Below are 19,117 nucleotides of genomic sequence, written 5' to 3' on the forward strand. Positions count from 1 at the left end.
TTCATTTCTATAAGTGAAGAAATAGTTTAGATACTTAAAACTCCTCAAACTTAGGAGGGGAATTAATCTGGAGTAAAAAGCAAGGAAAGACACAATATTTCTGTTTATAAAATTGGTTTATTTACAATTTGGTATTTTAAAATTATATTTGGAATTTTAATTTTTATATATTTCTTTGGCAGGCATTCTGTTTCTTAAATAGGGAGGCAAAGGAGAGGAAACCTGAGTAAGTTTGAATTTAAGAGATTTACCTGCTGCTAGTCAGTCAAATTTAACTTTTAATCCCTGAGATTTAGTGAAGAGTCAAAAATATCTTCATACATTCATATGTAAAAGCATATGTTAAGAACAGTAAAGAATAAAGCCATTATAATCTCCCCCCCATATGGCAATATGAGAAGTCCCTCTTTCTTAAATTAACTGAAGGGCGTGCTGGCAGTGCATCTAGTTATTAGATATACCAAGACTAAGCTACCCTAGTCCTCAGTTTCATTTTGCTTTGCTTTTCTTTGTAGTTTCTCCCCTTTTAAAAAATATTCTTGGAAACTGATACACAAGTTATTCAAATAATAGAAATGCCCACTGCTAGCTCAAATTTTCTCCCCTTTCTAACTTTTTGGTTGTGATGTACAATTAGGGATTTTCCTTTACCGTCCGAGAGCACAGTTCTTTATCTGATTGCAACCCAAGGCCCAGTTTTTTTTGCAGTCACTTTGGAGCAAGTCACATCGATCAAATTAGGGTAATTACAGTTCAGCGGGATGAATAAGGCTGAAGTGATGTTCATATACCACCATGAGATCTGGGAGGCTTTCTTCATAAAGAGCATACAAGAAGCTCTGGAACACATGGGAGTTATTATATATCTTGTTGCTCCCTTCTATAGATGGCTAGTTAATACTCTTAAAATGTCAGCTTTCCTCAGAGGAATGAATATTAATTTAGTTTGCTCATTAAACATCCTTGAGATGCAAAGGAATGGCAATTATGTTTCTTCTTCCCATATACACGAAATGTAGCACAGATATTAAGGATGTTAAGCACAGATATTAAGCACAGCCAAACACTAAGTCAAAGACAAACCAAATAAACCAAATCCTTTGCAGTAAGATGCAATTTTCTTATGTTTGTGTAATGCGCTGGCAAGTCATTTGTCATTTTGGAAGGTGTTAAGCATCACTCATGACAAGTGTTTATTTGCCTAATCGCCCAAAGGAAATGCAGCATTAATTCAAACTTTTTTAAAACAGCATGAAACAAAGTCACAAATACCCTTTTTTCAAATCTCTCTCAACAGTTCTTTTTCCAAAACAGAAAATAAACTAATTTCTCTTGCTCTAAAAGATCAGTACCAATGCCAGCTAGGAACACCCTCCAGTGCTAGTTTGAAGACAACTTTGAGGTTCCAAGAATATTTGTGTATTTATTCCAAAAGGGAAAAATTACAGAAATTCAAATAAAAAGTAGCATATGTCAATTTAAGAAAGAACTTTGAGAAGATCTGACGATAGAGAATGCACAAGAGCTATCATCTGCTCTGTCAAATCTGGACAATATTTTAAACTGTAGCTTTAGCATCAACTTTCATTTTCATACATGAAGAACATCTCTTAAAAATCTGTATCAAATATACTGGGCTTCTTGGTTGGTTGCTATTTTTCCACTGGGTAAGAACTCTGAGAAACAAGAGGAGCAATTACGGAAGTCCATGGCCTAGGCCGTGATAAGACCAAGTCTGGGGCTGAAAACGCCTATTGCCTGCCCTTGCTTTCGGCATGGCCCCCTTCTGCTGCAGGAAGCCAAAGTAGTTCCTCTGCTGTTGCGGGCAGGACGGATGTAAATAAAAATGTGAGGTAGTTCTTTCCACAAGAGGGAAATATTTGTCTACATAATAACCCTGCAATGTCTGACAAATTACCACAGCATCTGCTCACTGTCATCTGTGAGTAAACTCTCCACTTGGTATTAACTTGACAAATCACAAGCTAGCTGCAGTTCACAGGCCTTATTTTCTGATCCAGCCATGACTAGAGGAGCCACTAAAAACTCCCAAAAATGTGAGCCAAAGAGACCACGAGTACAAGAACTGCAAAAGCATAAGCATTAAAAAAATATAGGGGAGCTGGTGAGAGCACATTAAGAATAATTTACCAGGACTTTAAGTACAGGGAAGAATGAAGACCCGTGGGAAATAATTTCAACTCTGCTCCCAAGGCCCTGAAAATTAAAAACAAATTAAAAAACAAACACACACACAAAAAGATCTGAAGTTCTACAAGATACTAAATATAAGATAGAGAATATAGCAGAGGCTCACAAAAATACTAAAGGTAAAAGAACAGAACACATTGAGAAAAAGCAAGAGTGATCTAACTAAAACTCCAGCCTATCTGACTTGGCATTTGTACATTTACATGGAACTAATAAAAAAATAACTGGTGATTGCTGAAAAACATTTGTATTCTAAGCTCTCTCCAGGCTACTAGACCAAGACTAACACCAGAAATAGATCAGGAGTAAAATTACAGTTAGAAAAGGGGAGAAAAGTAAGGTAGGACATTAAAATTTTATTCTGAAATTATCTCTGGTCACGACAATAAAATTTAACAAATATTCACTGAACAGTCTTACTCCTGTCATCAGCTGTACAATACATACAGTATCATAGAACTGGCCACTAGGATTAAAATCCACTAGAACATATTTCATGTTAAGTGGCGACAGCAGCATCTCACAGAAATTTTTACATACATATATACACAGTCCACATTCAACCATTTTCACATATTTTCAGTACACACAGTTGCAGCATATTACAGTCACGTGTCTAAGTTGTTGCTCGATAGAAACCCAAGCCACTGCCTAGACATAACTGTAGCAGTTGAGCTGAGTATAATTACAATTAATTTTATCTGTGTCCATAGCAGAGATGTACAAGCCCCTAAGAAACAGAGTTCACAAATACTTTTTTTTTTTTAATGCTACCACAGCATTATGTTGGGCAATATTAAAACCTTTACCAACCAAATCAGTTTAAGTCTTCTGCTTACCAGAATATTCTTGATGAAAAAAATTACAAAAATGAATGCTCTCTTGAAAATAATTCACACTTTGAAGATTCCAATATGGCCCAATGCTACTGATGCCTAAAGTGTTTCCTAACATTCTGATGGAGTCCTTCCACATGACTCCAAACCACCTAGTAAGTTTAAAAGTGGCTTAAGTGCCTTGCACCCAAATTGTAAAAATCCCTGGCCATCCTTACTAGAGCCAGGCATATATAAAAGGAATGCACTTTGGTTCATACCAAATGCCCTGGGATTAATCACACTATAAAATTAAATGGTTTGAGGTAAATTTTTACAAATACAGTTGATTTTTGTCTAGTGTTAGCATAACAAAAAAAAAATCATTTAAAAAATCAGTCTGATGTTAAGATACAACAAAGACCATCTTTAACCCCTTAAACATAGGAATTCCGTGTTTAACTAACCAGTGGTGACCTTATTTGGTGCCTGACAATGATTTACGCCTTATGGTTTCTATTAAGGCCAGTAAGTATCTGGATGTTTAAGACAGATGTCTCTTTGCAGAGGTGGGTTCCATTCTTACTGCCTAGTATTCAAAGAGTTAAAGAGGCCAAAAAATGCATGCCCTACAACATGGCATTCAGAACAAAAGGCACATTGTTATCACTAAGGGCACAATTTCTCCTCTACTGTTAATCGACACTGTCTTGCATCACTGTTGTAGCAATACACGTAAGTGGTAATGCACGCTCTGGGGGTGCGAGAAACGGAGCCTGATGAGACCACAACCAAAGACCAGACCACACTGTGCTCTTCCTGAATCTGAAAACAGCTCAGATATCCCTAGACAATGGTAACCTGTGAGACCAAGGACTGTTTCCAAGCCAACTCCTAGTAGCCTATCAGAGCCCTTCATTGATTTATGTTTTAAAATCACAACGATGCAACATTTGTCTTTTTCTTTGACATTATAATTAAGCTAGACTTAAAAAGCAGCTCTATCACTAAACACTGAACGTGGTGGCTCTTTGTGAATAAGGGAAATTTCACTGTATTTAGGAGGTGCAGGGGAGGGGAGCCCCATAGTGCTGCACGTTTTAGTTTGGCTTAGAAGTTTCCGGTTACATTTGTGAATAAAGATAGTCACAAATGCACTGTTGGCATCTTAAGAACCAGTTCTGTGTGGTGGGGGAGGAGACAAGCAGTATTAGTCTGTTTATAAATTTTAACATGGATAATCATTCTATAGGGAAATTCGTATTAATGGCAGGCTCAGGTTCATTTATTTCAGTGAAAATCTTGAGTGGATACGGCAGAAGAGAAGCATTGCAAGGGGAAAATAGCCTTTATGTTTCTGTTTGTTTTAATGACCTACAGATGCTAACCATCATTAAGAGGCTTATGGTTTTATAAAGCCACCGCAAGTCTTACACTTCTTATGCCTTTAAGCCAAAATTTTAATAATACACAATCTTTAAATTCTATAAGCCACTGACTGATCACATGAGCATCATTTAAAATGCAACTAACATTATTGCACTTCCACAGATTACACAGAAATGTGTACAAGAGGCTAAAGAATTTGACTAGGGGAAAGAATTTCTAAATACAGAAGTATAAATTAACTTATCAGTGACACCCTTAAATAGTAAAGCAAATATCAACACCACTACCTTATTAATAAGCTAACCTTATTACTGACTTTTTGGCAAATATCTGTAATATTTCCTGAGCATTTTTCTCCACCATCAACTGACAAAGCCTCAAGATAAGTAAAGTGTTTTGTTCAAAACTACTCTTTTTCTTTTTTAAAGCAAGAGAAACTGTAGGATTAATATTAAAAGAACTTAACCGGAAACTTTCTTGGCCTCACTGGGGACCATGCTTTAAGTACTTGTAAATCAATTTACAGGCAATTCATACAATAATATCTGTGCATATAAAAGAGTATTTATCCTATTTTATACTATCCAAACCTATTGTCCAAACAGGCAGAAATCTTTCTATATTAAATTGCACATAACTAAATTTTTTTCCACGTGCCTTGAAATTGATATGTATCACTGCTCATACATTAGTGATAAAATACTGAAATTTTCACTGTGAAAATAATTATTATTCAGAGGAGAAAATATTCTTTTCCCTAACTCTCAAGAGTCACTTTTCCAGGTAAAGTGTCATTCCCACAAAAACAATCAAGTGCAATCCAAACGAAAGTAAAATAAAACAGAAGAATGCAATGTCTACGGTTCTTCTAATGATGCATAGAGTAAGTCAAACCATTTAACTTGAGGCTGAACTTTTCCTCCTTAGAATTTGTTAAAATTGGCCTTGCTGGACAAGGACAATTGACGTCTGTTGATGAAGAGGATTTTCAACCCTCTTTCTTTTTAAAGAGGTGATGTTTTCCCAGGCTAAAAGAACCTTACTGTGGCACCTGAAGTGTGAACGCACTCGAGACTGCTAAACTGTCTTTGGAACTACGGAAATCCCCACCTTAAGTAGCTAGGCTGTTCTTTTTTAAATTGGAATATGAAAAAGATGGTCATAATCACAGCTAAAAATGTCTCTTTTCTGTATTAACAGTCTGGGATATGTATTTGAAGGAAGGAAAAGAAATTAGATGCAAGCAACAGATGTGTGGTGAAAGAGGAACAGCGGGGAGAAAAGCAAAGAGAAGGGAAGAACAGTTAGTTCATGGAATACATTTCTAATTTTAGGCACAAAACCAAATTCTGTTAAACGAGACTTCTTTGCAAAACAGCTCGCTGATCACATTGGAGAATTTGGAGGGATACACGTGTTTCCATTCATCCACCAGGTCTGCTTGGCCAGCCTTTAGAACGTCAAAATGCTAACTGGGCATTGCAACTGTGGGGATTTTGTCTCTGAGCACTATCTCAGGGAAAAAAACCTCTAAGGTGCAGTTTTTCTTACAATACCATTTTTGTCCTGACCATCCTCCTCCCACCATGACTACCACCCAGCTAACTGATGGAGAGCGAAGCAGGACATGCTGCACCTGTGCGTGAACCTGGAGTGTGGAGAGAGAAGGGCTTGGGGTGGGGGGCGGCCTTCAGAGGCAATCACCTTGGGGAGAATACACTAGGAACCATGAAGACATAGTGAATGTCTCTGACACCAATCTGTAGATGCGCGGCAGTCATGACGTGATCAATGGCCTGCCACTGATGTTTATTACTCTGCCACACTAATTACAGTAAGGCTCATCGTACTTTTAGAACACAAAAACAGTTTCAGAAAGTATAAAAACTTAAAGCATTGTCCCCATGTATTTTATAAAACAAAACAAACAACTTTCTTACATTAAAACAAGTGCCGAAAAGATACAAATGAGTCGAGTTATTAAGCAAATAAAAACAGGTCTGAGCTACTCTTTTTCAACCCAATAAGGCTCAGCAATGTCGTATCTTTCAGAATTACCAGCATCGGGGGGCTCAGCTCAGCTAACCAGTTTTGGCAATACTGTCCTCTGCTGAATATTCCCATTGGCATCTGTCATCTGTGCCAGATTAGTCCTCAGTTTGGAAGCTGAGCTGGAAGGTGGAGGTAACTTGGAAATGGATGTGATAGCACCAGTGCTCTCGGTGATCCTCTTCACAGACGTCTTCTCCCCCGTCGGAGGCTTTGGCAGCCGCCTCCTCAGCCAGGGGTGCCGCAAAGCCTGGCCAGGGGTCATGCGAACTGCAGGATCCCATTCTAAACACTGTTTTAAGAAGTCAAGGAAGAGGGGATCGTCACACCCCTTCAGTGCATTCCCCCACTCTCTGCTCTCTGGTGGGCCCCTCAGTTTCCCTCTCCGGGAACGGCCACCATTGAGAACCACAGAGCCATCTGAGAGAGTCGTGACAGTGCAGTAACGGGGATAACCCTTGGAGCTCACAAAATTTTTGGCTCGTTTGGATGCATCCAGCAGTTTCTGGGAGGGCATGCCCAGCAGTTCAATCATACAGGCCAGCTGGTCCCCTTCATCCTCCCCAGGCAAGAGGGGGTAACCAGTCAGGAGCTCTGCGAGGATGCAGCCCAGGCTCCACATGTCGATGGGCATGCCATACCTGGCGCCGAGGATCACTTCCGGGGCCCGGTAGAAACGGGATTGGATGTATGTGTAGACCCGCTGGTGCTCGTAACAACTGGAGCCAAAATCAATCACTTTAATCCCGCTTCTACCCTGCTGCTTCAACAAAATGTTCTCAGGCTTCAAGTCACAGTGAATTATCCTGTTTTTGTGCAAAGCGTCCAGGCACTGCAGGATGGAGTGGGCGAACTTGCGAACCAGAGGCAGACTAAAGCCCTGGAACTTGTTCTTCTTGATGAGCTCATAGAGGTTCATGCTGAGCAGCTCGAACGTCATGCAGATGTGGTTGCGGAAGGTGAAGTTCTCCAGCATGTGGATGACGTTCATGGTGTTGTCCTTGTCCTGCTTGCGCAGATGCTCCAGGATGCGGATCTCCTCGGCCGCCTGCCGGTGGAAGCGCTTCTCGTTCCGCACCATCTTCAGGGCCACGTGCTGGTGGACTTTGTGGTCATAGGCCTTGACCACCTGCCCAAAGCTCCCCTTCCCAATGACCTTGAGGACCTCGTACCTGTAAGCCACGTGATCGTGGGGCACCTGCACATAGGATCCCTGGTCGTCATCGTAGCCACCGTTGTTGGGCCCGCCTGTCATGCCCTGGCGCTTCTTTGCATTTGGACCCAAGAAATATATTTCAGGGTAGCTGAAAATCTCATGGTGTTCAAAGCTGGTTAGTTTTTGCATGTATTGCTTCATTGCTTGCTCAGGCGTCATGGGTGTGGCTTTCACCTTCCCCATGCCTTCCAGAGACTTCAGAGAGGTGGAACTCCCCTGCCGTCTGTGGATGCTCTCCAGCTGCCGCTCCGGCACCACGGGCAACCCCGTTTTGCCCACCGTGGTAAGCCCATTTGGTTGTGTCGTGAGCACTGTCCGCTTGTTACTGTTATCCTCAAACAGCTGCTGAACCTGGATCTGTCCGTGGCTGCTGACGTGTAGGTGGTCATTCATTGTGTGCTTACTGCCGCCAATCTGGAATTCAGAGAGGGAACATCAATGGAACAGAAGCGGTTTGTTCAAAAGGGCTATTATATAAGTTGGCTCCCACCCCCACCTTTACGAAATCCAATCTGGTTTGAAAGTACAGTCTGTATCAGGTTTCTTCAAAGGAAAGAGCTGTGCACGCAGCAGACACCTCACCGACACTGCCGCAGGGAGAGTGGACGTCATGACGCAGATAGCCTCAGACAAAGGCAGAAGAGGCTGAGGGGCTGGGGATGGCTATGAAACTAGGGATCCGGAAAAAAAGAAAGGACTCCAGAACTGCTGCCCCTGAGGCTGAGGGGCTGGGGATGGCTATGAAACTAGGGATCTGGAAAAGAAGAAAGGACTCCAGAACTGCTGCACCTAACGAAGAGTTTGCTGTACATGTTTTCAGGGTCCTTAGAGTAAGTTCTCAGTGGAGGCAGAGATCAGGTTTCTTGGTCATCATTCTCTACCTAATATTTAGCAAAGGCACTATGGTATCATAGACATTCCACTCAACCCATACTTGACATCAAGATGAAAGGATACAGAAAGCGCCGCATGAACACGTCGGCACTCTACTGGCTCTCCCGCCCCCGGATTACAACATTTTTCACACTTCACTAGTAGCTTCTTTATTACCATGAGGGTAGGGACCAGGCCAGTCTCATTCACTACTCCATCTCTGGCATTTAGCTCTATTCTGAGAGCACTGCTGTCTTCATTCTTCTTCTCCACTACTTGCAAATCAAACTAATTACACCTAGGAAAGTACATGATCCAGAAGCAGAGAACTGTACTTTTAGGCTGGAAAAGATTCCCATGTAGATATGCACCGTAGTATCTTGTAAACCCCAAACCTATTTTAAGTCTCTGGGCTGTACTGACTGTGATGACCATTTAAGGCCATCCAGCCCAACAATCCAACCGCCACACTCGGGCCTTCCTTTGGTCAATGGCTTGGCTCTCTCAAAACATGTATTTCTCCCCGCTGCTGGGATACTCAGCTTTCCAACAAGGAATACAATGTAGTGATTTCTATTTCAGGAACACAAGCCATCCCTGAACATTCTTGTATGAACAAAAGTGATGGCATAAGCCAGGGGGCCCCAGCCTTCCTACAGAGAATCTACCTGGGATTTCTCTCAAGCGTTATTATCGCCAAGAGGTGAGGGGTGGAAGAAAACTAACAGCCAGGATCCCCTCCCAGTTAGGAATTCTTGCCAGCCTCAGACAATAACTCACAAGTCTTAAAAGCATCTCAGCAGGTGATTTTTTTTTTTATATGAAAGCTTAAAGATCAACTTGCTATTTGCAATCCATCTCATTCATTCAGTGTTCTCTGAGGTCTAGCCACACAGCCCTTCAGGAGTATACAGTCAACGAGCTGAAGTCCTCAACTTTCAGTTTTTCCCATCATCTCCTAAACCCTATCTCTTGGGCTTTACATATCACTAAATGCATAGAAGTGCTCTATGTAATATCATAATTCAAGAAATGGTTTGGGACTACCTAGATTACAGAATTGGAGAAGGCAATGGCACCCCACTCCAGTACTCTTGCCTGGAAAATCCCAAGAGTGGAGGAGCCTGGTAGGCTGCAGTCCATGGGGTCACAAACAGTTGGACACGACTGAGCGACTTCACCTTCACTTTTCACTTTTATGCTTTGGAGAAGGAAATGGCAACCCACTCCAGTGTTCTTGCCTGGAGAGTCCCAGGGACAGGGGAGCCTGGTGGGCTGCCGTCTATGGGGTCGCAGAGTCGGACACGACTGAAGCGACTTAGCAGCAGATTACAAAATGAAATTCCAAGACCATCTTACTAGGAGTCCAAGACCTTCAAATTTTCTTTAACTGATGCACTATCTGAGGCATGTGCTTTCTCTGCAATCTTCTAAAACAAAGGAGAATACAGTTCAGTGCTTGGGCCTGTCTGAAGTGTGATTTCATTGACTGAGGGATTTTACTTCTTAGATTTCTGCAAGACTTCTAGCTGAACCCTTCTACTAAACTCACAGATGGTATTCTATGCTAAATGAACTTATCTTCTGTCAGTGTAGCTAGACAAGTTATTTTATCCTCATTCTTTGCCAAAAGCAAAGCAGTTCATAAAAATGAATTAGGGAAGTCCTGGATGTATATATAAACGTAGTACAGGCTTGTCTAATGCTTTTTGTCCAAGCCTCACTCTCTGTACCTCTCCTCCTCCCCACTGTGGTCTTTCAAGTATCAGGAATCAAAGGACCTGAAATTAGAAATACATGTCTCCTAGAGAACCACTCTCTTCAGGGCAGCCTAGAGAGACTTCAGAAGAAAAACCAGCATCACCAGGATACACAGTAAGAAAGCATGAGGCTTCACTGGGGACAAAATTAACCTTGGAGCTATAGGAAGTTATAAAAAGAGGGCAAAGTAAAACATTCTGAGCTTCAGAAACCGACTTCCATTTCCATAATAGCAATTTTAATGTTCTGCATAATTTAAAATACCATCACAAAAGCTGAGTGACTAGAACTAGAGTTTGCCAATTAATTGGAGGACCTCAGTCTCTACCAACTACCTTCTCTTGGTCTCCTCCACAGCAGCAATCAAGGAGGGTTCCAGGGTTCCCCCAGGGTTCAAGCCTCAAGTTGCTCGTGGCTTTTTACTCCCAGAACACCTCCAGCTTAGACAAGCCCGATCCATGACCCCTGAACTCAAGACTCACCTGTGTCCAACTACAGATCAGCTGCCTTCCTCGCGGGCAACTCAAACTCAACTCACACTTTTTCCACTCAAACCACTTCTTCCTCCCAGAACCCTGAGTTTCTGAACAAGAAAAGGCTGTGCTGCTATGCTCAGTTGTGGCGAACTCTTTGCGACCCCATGGACTGTAGCTCAACAGGCTTCAATGTCCATGGGATTTTTCAGGCAAGAATACTGGAGCGGGTGGCCATTTCCTTCTCCAGGGTATCTTCCCCACAGAGGATCAAATCTAGGTCTCTTGCATTGGCAGGCAGATTCTTTACCTACTGAGTCACCCTCCTGAATAGTCACTCAGTCCATCTCCATATCTCCTGTACCTTTCCAAGTCACCATGGAGCCCCACTGTCATTTCTAACTGACCCACTCCACTCTAGCCATGCTATCCCGCCTGGCGTTCTTGTATCTTTTACTGGGACAACGGAAGCAGCCTCCTCACGTGTCCTTTTGCTTCTAAGCCTAGAATTCACCGCCTCTTCTCTCCATGATGTTTCTGGAGTTACCACTGAAAGTGTCACTCACACTGCCCTTGACTTTGCCTAAGGTTCATGTGGGCACTCCATTTCCACAAAGAACTCAAGGACTCACAGGCAAGAACAGGAGGTTCTAAAATGCTGAGCCTAAATGACCTGAGTCTTTCCAGTGTCACCTACCACTGTCACTCTCTCTCTGAGAATAATAAGCTGGATTCCCTACGACCCATGAAGACAGCACACTCTCTTTTATATTCCTCTCTTTTCGGTGAGGTCATGTTTCATAATGGTTAGGTGTTCAGGGATTTTCAATTAGACACAAGGGAAATGAATCTAAGCTCCACCACTTCAAACTATGTGACCTTGGGCAATTAATCTCTCTGAACTTCAGGGCCCTTATCGGTATAAAGAGGGTAACAAAGCTGCCTCATTAGGGGCGTTAGGAGGGTTAAACAAGGTAAAAGGCATAGTGTGCTTAGTATAGTAGTGAGTAAGCAGAGACATTACTTTGTCAACAAAGATCCGTCTAGTCAAGGCTATGGTTTTTCCAGCGGTCATGTATGGATGTGAGAGTTGGATGGTGAAGAAAGCTGAGCGCCGAAGAATTGATGCTTTTGAACTGTGGTGTTGGAGAAGATTCTTGAGAGTCCCTTGGACTGCAAGGAGATCCAACCAGTCCATCCTAAAGGAGATCAGTTCTGGATATTCATTGGAAGGACTGATGTTGAAGCTAAAACTCCAATAATTTGGCCACCTGATGTGAAGAACTGACTCATTTGAAAAGACCCTGATGCTGGGAAAGATTGAGGGCAGGAGGAGAAGGGGACAACAGAGGATGAGATGGTTGGGATGGTTGGATGGCATCATCGACTCAATGGACATGGGTTTGGGTGGACTCCGGGAGTTGGTGATGGGCAGGGAGGCCTGGTGTGCTGCGGTTCATGGGGTTGCAAAGAGTCAAACACGGCTGAGCGACTGAACTGAACTGAAAGGAGGGCTAGACCTACTGTTCTTTCCAAGTGCTGCCGGAAATCTCCTTGCTAACGTGGGCTATGTGGAAAACTCCTACTCACCCTTCAATGGCTAGTTCAACTCTCACCTCCTCTTTGAAAAGGGCCCTTTCCCTTCCAGCATGCTTACAGAGCACTGATATATTAACACTTATTTCATTTCACACCTGTTTTCACACCTGATATACCAACCAGGATGTGAGCAGTTCCAGGGTGGGGTCACCTCTTATCTTTTTACATCCTTATCGACATAAATCCAAACATACAGTAAGCACTCAGTCAATTTCTGCTGAATGGAAGAATGTATATCAGCAACTCCTTTTTAACTCTCACCTCTTTGAGTTATTCTTGACAACTACCTTTGTAGCTTCATAAGAAAACATGAAGTTAACACCCAGGGAATCAAGACTTGTCACTGGTGACTCAAGTCACAAAATGTTAGGATTGCAATACATAAGCAGAGACGTGGAGGCAAGGACAGCCCGTTTAAACAATAATAGCATCAACTAAATACCTAAAAGTGACATGTGGAATCTTAAAAACTTTCCAGATGTTAAGGAAATTCATTTGAGGGGCTCCAGTAAAGGAGGATATTGTCTTAAACACCATAGGAATCTACAATCACAATCTGGGTCAGAAGCACAATTAACTGTTCTATAAAAAGGGGGAAAACCCCTAGAAATGCCAAAACATTTCCAGAATACATAGGCCAGGACTATACCACAAACTTAAGGATGTTTAAAACCTCTTACTTGCTTTTTCCTTTTTCGCCAATGCCTATCTCGCACAGTGCCTATTGAATTTAAAAATAACAGTGAGTGGATGTAATTGTTAGATACCTAAAATGTATGGATTAAAGCAGAGATCCCTAAAAAAGCCCTCTCTGACCATGAAACATCTTTGCACTAAAAATTATATAAGAACAATAGTCTATCCAATTTGGTAGTTTTAATCTCTTCCAAAAATAAAAGGGAAAATCACACATACTTCCCTGTGTTAACATTTCTGGGAGTTTTAAGAGTCATCTTAGAAATGCTATATAGTGTTATGGGAATAGAACTGAGTCCAAAAAGGTCAGAATTTTAGCTCCTCCTCAAACACGGATGGTCTGTGTGGCCCTGAGTCAAATGTCTACTTTTCTTCTACCAAACTCTACTATTTTTTAAAATGGGAATATTCATTCTTCAACTCCAATTATTTTACAACAGTAAAACTGGTAACTGGAGAGTGCTTTAAACATTAAACAGTTATAAAAGTGATACAATACTAATATTTCAAAATTTTTTAAATAAGCAAATTAATATCCCCCATAAAACATTAAAAGAAAAACTATTAAGAATCAGAATAGTTACTAGGTATGCCTTTAGGACCAAAAGAGATAAACAAAATGACTAACGTACAAGATATCCATGGAGACAAGGAACAAGAGGGCAATGCACCAGATAAATTCCAAAGTTTATAATTCTCATAGTCATGTATTTATCTACCTACTACATCACTCACAAGGGAAAACATAGGCAACTAGTTTCTTCTTCATAGTGCTTCCCCTACTCAATCATTAATAGCAATTCATAGTTGTAACTGCTGTGGAATTAAAAACTAAAAACTTTTAAAAATCTCAAAGACATATAGAAACATGGATCTTTAAGGTTTGTGCATTTATAAAGAAACCAGTTCAATTTCCTAGAATTAGCAGTCAAGCAGTATGTAAAGCTGGACTCAGGAGGGCCTGGGCTTTAGCTCCAGCTTTCACTGAAATTAGCTCAGGCATCTCAACCAAACCAGTTAACTTGTCTGCTCTCCTCATCCAAAAAATGAAGGAGTAGAACCAGATAAAACCCCGTGGTCCTTTTACTCACCCATTTGAGGAAGTCTGCAATATTGTGTAAATAAAATCAAAACTAAACAACCACCAGAACCAAAATTCATACTTTCCAAACCAAGCTTCTAATCAATGGCACCTTGAAGTTTTAGGTGAATCAAATAGATACCACAGTAAAATATAAGCACTATCATTAGGAGAGCTGAGAAGCACCCACGTATCTTTTCATTTCTGGTCTCCCACTGACTACTCCTCTAGTAGTCACCTTTCATTTTCCATCATCTTATACACATTTCATTTGCAAAGAGGTTCTGATCAAGCAAAGCCCACTCTTAAACCAGAATCCAGATGCAAGCCAAGTAGTATTTCGTTTCCAGGTCACAACAAGTCATGTGATTACATTCAGACATGGAAAAAAACTGGATGTTATACTTCCAAGTTGTCAGGTGATTCCAAACCAAACAAACAAACTGAAACACCTAAAACCCAATGGCAATTTCTCAACTAAAACATCACGGTGACAAGAACAGGCAGAATCAGCAGTCTACTGATTCCCTTCCATCAACCACAGCCCCCACAGATTGGTTAACTTCTGTGCAGTGAATTCTTAGCCCCTGGGTCTGGATGTGTCATGAGAGACAGAGAAGGAGAGAGAGAAAGGTTTAACAAGAAAACATTTTCCTGCGGAACTGTACACAGATGTTCAGGTCTAACAGAAAACATTCCACTTTGGCCATTCCCTCACAAATTCTCCCCTGATAAACAAGTTTCCGCATAGCACATGACCCTCAGAGCTACCCCTGTGTAGGCTAGAAATGGCCTTTTCTAAAAGAACTTAACTTTCACTTGGCAAACAAAGCCATATCCCTAGCAAGTGCCCCTCATTTAGCACCATCTTAGGCGTTTCCTCTGAAAGATCCAGAGGAATATGTAAACAAGACCCTGGAAACCATCACCTCCTCCCGTGCACAGCTCTGCTAGGCTGTCAGCCACCATCCAAGGGCTCTCTCTGGGACTGAGAAAAGAGGTACACGCTGAAGTCAAGTCCAGCTTGCCGATCTCTGCAGCCACGGGTCTGGTGCTGGGCTCTCACCTCCCTCTTGGCCCTTTCAAGTGCCCTGCCCTTCCCACCTCCCTGGGAAGCAAAGCTGGCCCTTTCCTTCTGAATACCCAACTGCAGAAACCTACAGGGGTGGCTTGTTTTGACTGCAGCTGCGGCTCTTATTTTTGTTAATGTTAATTACAATTTCTGCTATGCTCAAACCTGTAGCACTCATAAAACATGCTTCCACACGCGGGGGACAACTGGCGGTGCTCCCTGCTGGCTGAGGCCAGGCCTGCGAGGCTCTTTGGGGGATCTATTTTCCGGGCAGGACAGCCGGGCTGACCCTAACACAGATCTATTTCTATAAATATCCACTACCCAACTTGGTGGCGGAGGGGGAGGGATGTTTATCGGGTCTGGGAAAGGAGCTCAAGGAAGCAAGGACCGGGGAAAAAAAAAGAGGGGAAAGAGAGCCGGAGGAAGTTCGAAGCAAGAGGAGCGCAGGGGTGGGCGGGCTCCGGAGGGGAAGTGAGGGGCCCGTGCCACGAATCCTCCTTTGTGGCTGCAGCTTTAGGCTCGCCCAAGTTCCAGAGGGCGGCGTCCCGGAAAGGCCACTGGCCAGGGCCGTGGAGACACTCGCACTTCGACCTCTCTCCCCTCTCCCGGCTGCAGAAGCTCCCAAGTCCGGGTGCTGGTGCCCCGGGCCCCTCTCCCGCCCCTCGTCCCCATCCCAGCCGCCCACGGGCTGGGTCTCACCGTGTGGGCTGCGGTGGCAGCGTTGCTGGCTCGGAGAGGCGGCAGGGCGATGGGGGAGGGCGGGCCGGTCCCCACTCCGCTCCGGGGGGCCCCCGCACCAAGCCCCGGGGAAGCCTGAAGCTGGCGGACGGCGCTGTCCCCTCCTCGGCCTGGCAGCCACGCGCGGGAGGAGACAAAAGAGGGTCAAGGGGGAGAAAGTCACTGGGACCCCGTGGCCCCGCCCCGCCCCACCCCACCCCTCCAGGCTGCGGAGCCCGCTCTCCCCCGGGGCCGAGCCAGGGACCTTGAGTGCGAGCGCCCCAGGAGCGGCGGGAGGCCTGGGACGCAGAAACCCGGCGCGCCCACGGGCGGGGCTCCGGCGGCTGCAAAGTTAAGTAGGGCTCCCCGCGCGCGAGCGAGTTCGCGACCCCGCCAGGGAGCCGGGCTGAGCCGGGCCGGCGGTCCACTCTGCGGGCGTCCGTAGGCCCGGAGCGGGACTGGACTGCCGACCCGGGCGCCGCCGCATCGCCGAGCCCCAGACTGGGGAGGTCAGGAACGGCTCCAGTCCAGCCGGAGGGCTCCGCTCCGAGGAGCCTCGGGGCCCGCGTGTTAACAATGAGCTGAGGCGAGGGCGCGCCGTCCACCCGGGGAACCCCGCGCCGCCCAGTCACGGCGCAGACTTTGTTCGAGGTCCTGCTGGCAGCGGGCGCCGGCGCCACGAGGGCTGGCCCGGGGGCCGGCGGGGGCAGCGGGGCCCGGGCCTCCTTACCGGTCGGGTAGGCGGCGGGAGCGGCGGCCGAAGGTTTCCTGGTTAACATGGCCGCTGGAGAAGAAAATGCATCTCAAGGCTGCCGTCTCCGCCGCCGCCGCCGCCCGTCCTGCTGCTACTTCTCGCGGCCGCCACCGCGGCCGCCCCCTGGTTGCCCCTTTGGCGGATCTCCGGCGCCTCCTCGCCGCCTCGCGTCAGCTACAGTCAGACACACACAGTCCGCTGCATCCCCTCGGCCCGGGCCCGCCGCCGCGAGCCCCCCGCTCTCCTCGCCGCCGCCGCCGTCCTCCTCTTCCTCGGGCGGCCTCAGCACCCTCCGGCCCGTGCACATGCCTCGCCCTCCCCGGCGCGCCGCGGGCCTCCCCGATTCCCTCGCATAGGGCGCGGGGGAGCGGCGGGCTGCGCCGCCTGGGCCGACTCGCTCGGGAGCCTCCTCCCGGGCCCGCGCAGGCGCGCCCCCGCGCACACTCGCCGGGAGCCCGCGCGCCGCACGGCCCAGGAGGGCAGCCCCGCCCCCGCTCCCTCCGCCGCCGGGCAGGCCCCGCCCCCGGGCTCCCCCACCGCCGCCGCCGCGCCACTCGCTCCCGCGTCCACCCCTCCCCCACCCAGCCGCCCACCGAAGTCCCTCCCCGCTCGCCCCCGCCCCCAGTCTTCGGCATAGACACCCCTCCACTCCCCGGAAAACTCCGCAGCCTCCGCTCGCCCTTCGCCTCCCCCTCCGGCCATCTGCATTGCTCCTCTCGGCGCCTCAGCTAACGACCTTCTGCCCTCCCCGGCCTCGTCCTCTCCCCGCCCAGCGCAACCCACCACCGCTTCCCTCCCACCGAAATCACTGCAGAAAACCCCCCTCCCCTTCCGAGCGCTTTCCCCAAACACGTATGCATTTTCAGCTTTCCGAACCTAATGGCTGCTCGCAGACAATACTGCCCGCCCCCCTCCCCGCCTTCCGGGTCCCAGTGGCTTAACCACCCCATCGCCCCATCTGATCGTGAAAATAACTTAGTTGTGCGAGGGTCACCTGGCTAAGGTAAGTCTAGCCCCTTTGGAGAGCCGAGCCTTAGCCTGGTGACCCAGAACGTGGGCCAAGGAGGGGGCTGCCCTCCCGCTTCCACCTCCACCTCCACCGCACATACTCCCTCCCGGGTTTACTGACACCAAATGACCGCTCTCCAGTCGCTAGGACGAGGGGAGGCAGCGAGGCGCGTGTGGACGGCTGCCGGGGAAGCAGCTGGCTGTGGGTTGCTAGGCAAAAATAAACATCAGAGACACCTCCCATTTCCTTAACAACTCCGAGCCTTTCCCTGCTCGGCCACTGGGAGAGACACACCTTCCCAAGCGATACCTTCAGTTCCTCTCCTCCAGAGACACAAAGTCTCTTTCCCTTTCCCATCCAAGACACGTGGAGAATTTCCCTTTTTATTTTGCCATATACAGCCTCTCTTTCCCTTGCAGACGGGAAAACTGCTTGCCCTTCTCACACCCGCCTCGTGTCGTCTGTGGCACAGGTCTTTGTGCAAAGGTCACAGGTTTTGTTACTTCAGCGGGAGGGGAGACGGGAAGCGGGAAGCTTGTCTTGCGCTTTCTTCCTAAGATATGCCTGGTTTCTGAAGTTCTCCTGGGGGCCTGGGTCCGTTAAGTCTGTCCTGGGACTCTGCGGCCGCTGGCCAGATCAAGTGTGCAGGCCTGAGCTAGTGCAGATTCAAATCAGAATGGGGACCCATTCCCTCTACTGTTTGCAAATTGTCATAGCAACCTGTCAGCAACATCACTCTCAGCTTTATGCAAATGCCCCCAAATGGGTGTTTCAAAGTTACAGTGTGACCCTCTCAGAGTCTTCAGGGATCCCACACGAGGCAGCAAGGATTGAGGGCACTGGCAGAGAGAACAGGTGGCAAAGCATAAAATTGTGACTGGTAATATGTACCTCAAACGGGTCCTCTCTGTGCCTTCTCTTAATAAACCAGAACCACACTGAAACAGTCAACCCAATAATAAGCCTTTACAAAGGAAGATCTGGTCCTGATCTGGTCCCAGAAGAGCATAGTCCCCTTTGCTTGTCATCACAGGCTATCACACTCAGATTTGCCTGGGGAAACATATTCAGTATTCTCAATGAAAAGGGATTCCTTAGTAGCAGAGTTGAAGCTAGAACTCATTTTCTGAGTCCCTCTAATCTAACCCTGTGCTGTGTTACACTACCTTGGCTTTTTAAGAAACCTCACACCTCTTTTCCTTCCTTCCCTTTCAAAATAATTATTTTCATACTGTTTTCCTTTTCTTAGTGAGCCTTCCATACAACTGATGTTCAAATGAAAAATGTGAAGCCAAAAATTCAATTTTGATATAACGTGACACTGTTATTTTACTCAAATAATTATTATACTTCAACAGAAGCTAACTATTCTGCTTTTTCATGAATAAGAAAAGCAATA

At 45.8% G+C, this 19,117-nt stretch overlaps 1 protein-coding gene across 1 annotated transcript; it reads right to left on the reverse strand.

The window, feature by feature from the left end:
* Nucleotides 1–2,547: 2,547 nt before the first annotated feature.
* On the reverse strand, nt 2,548–17,217 carry DYRK2 (dual specificity tyrosine phosphorylation regulated kinase 2). The gene is made up of 3 exons (XM_069584694.1): nt 16,686–17,217; nt 15,938–16,086; nt 2,548–8,094 (listed from the first exon to the last, which is right to left on the reverse strand). The coding sequence occupies exons 1-3, from the start codon at nt 16,732–16,734 to the stop codon at nt 6,493–6,495; spliced, it is 1,800 nt and encodes a 599-aa protein (XP_069440795.1). The 5' UTR covers nt 16,735–17,217; the 3' UTR covers nt 2,548–6,492.
* Nucleotides 17,218–19,117: the final 1,900 nt, after the last annotated feature.

The sequence above is a fragment of the Ovis canadensis genome, chromosome 3 (assembly GCF_042477335.2).
Source record: "Ovis canadensis isolate MfBH-ARS-UI-01 breed Bighorn chromosome 3, ARS-UI_OviCan_v2, whole genome shotgun sequence".
Taxonomy (NCBI): domain Eukaryota; kingdom Metazoa; phylum Chordata; class Mammalia; order Artiodactyla; family Bovidae; genus Ovis; species Ovis canadensis.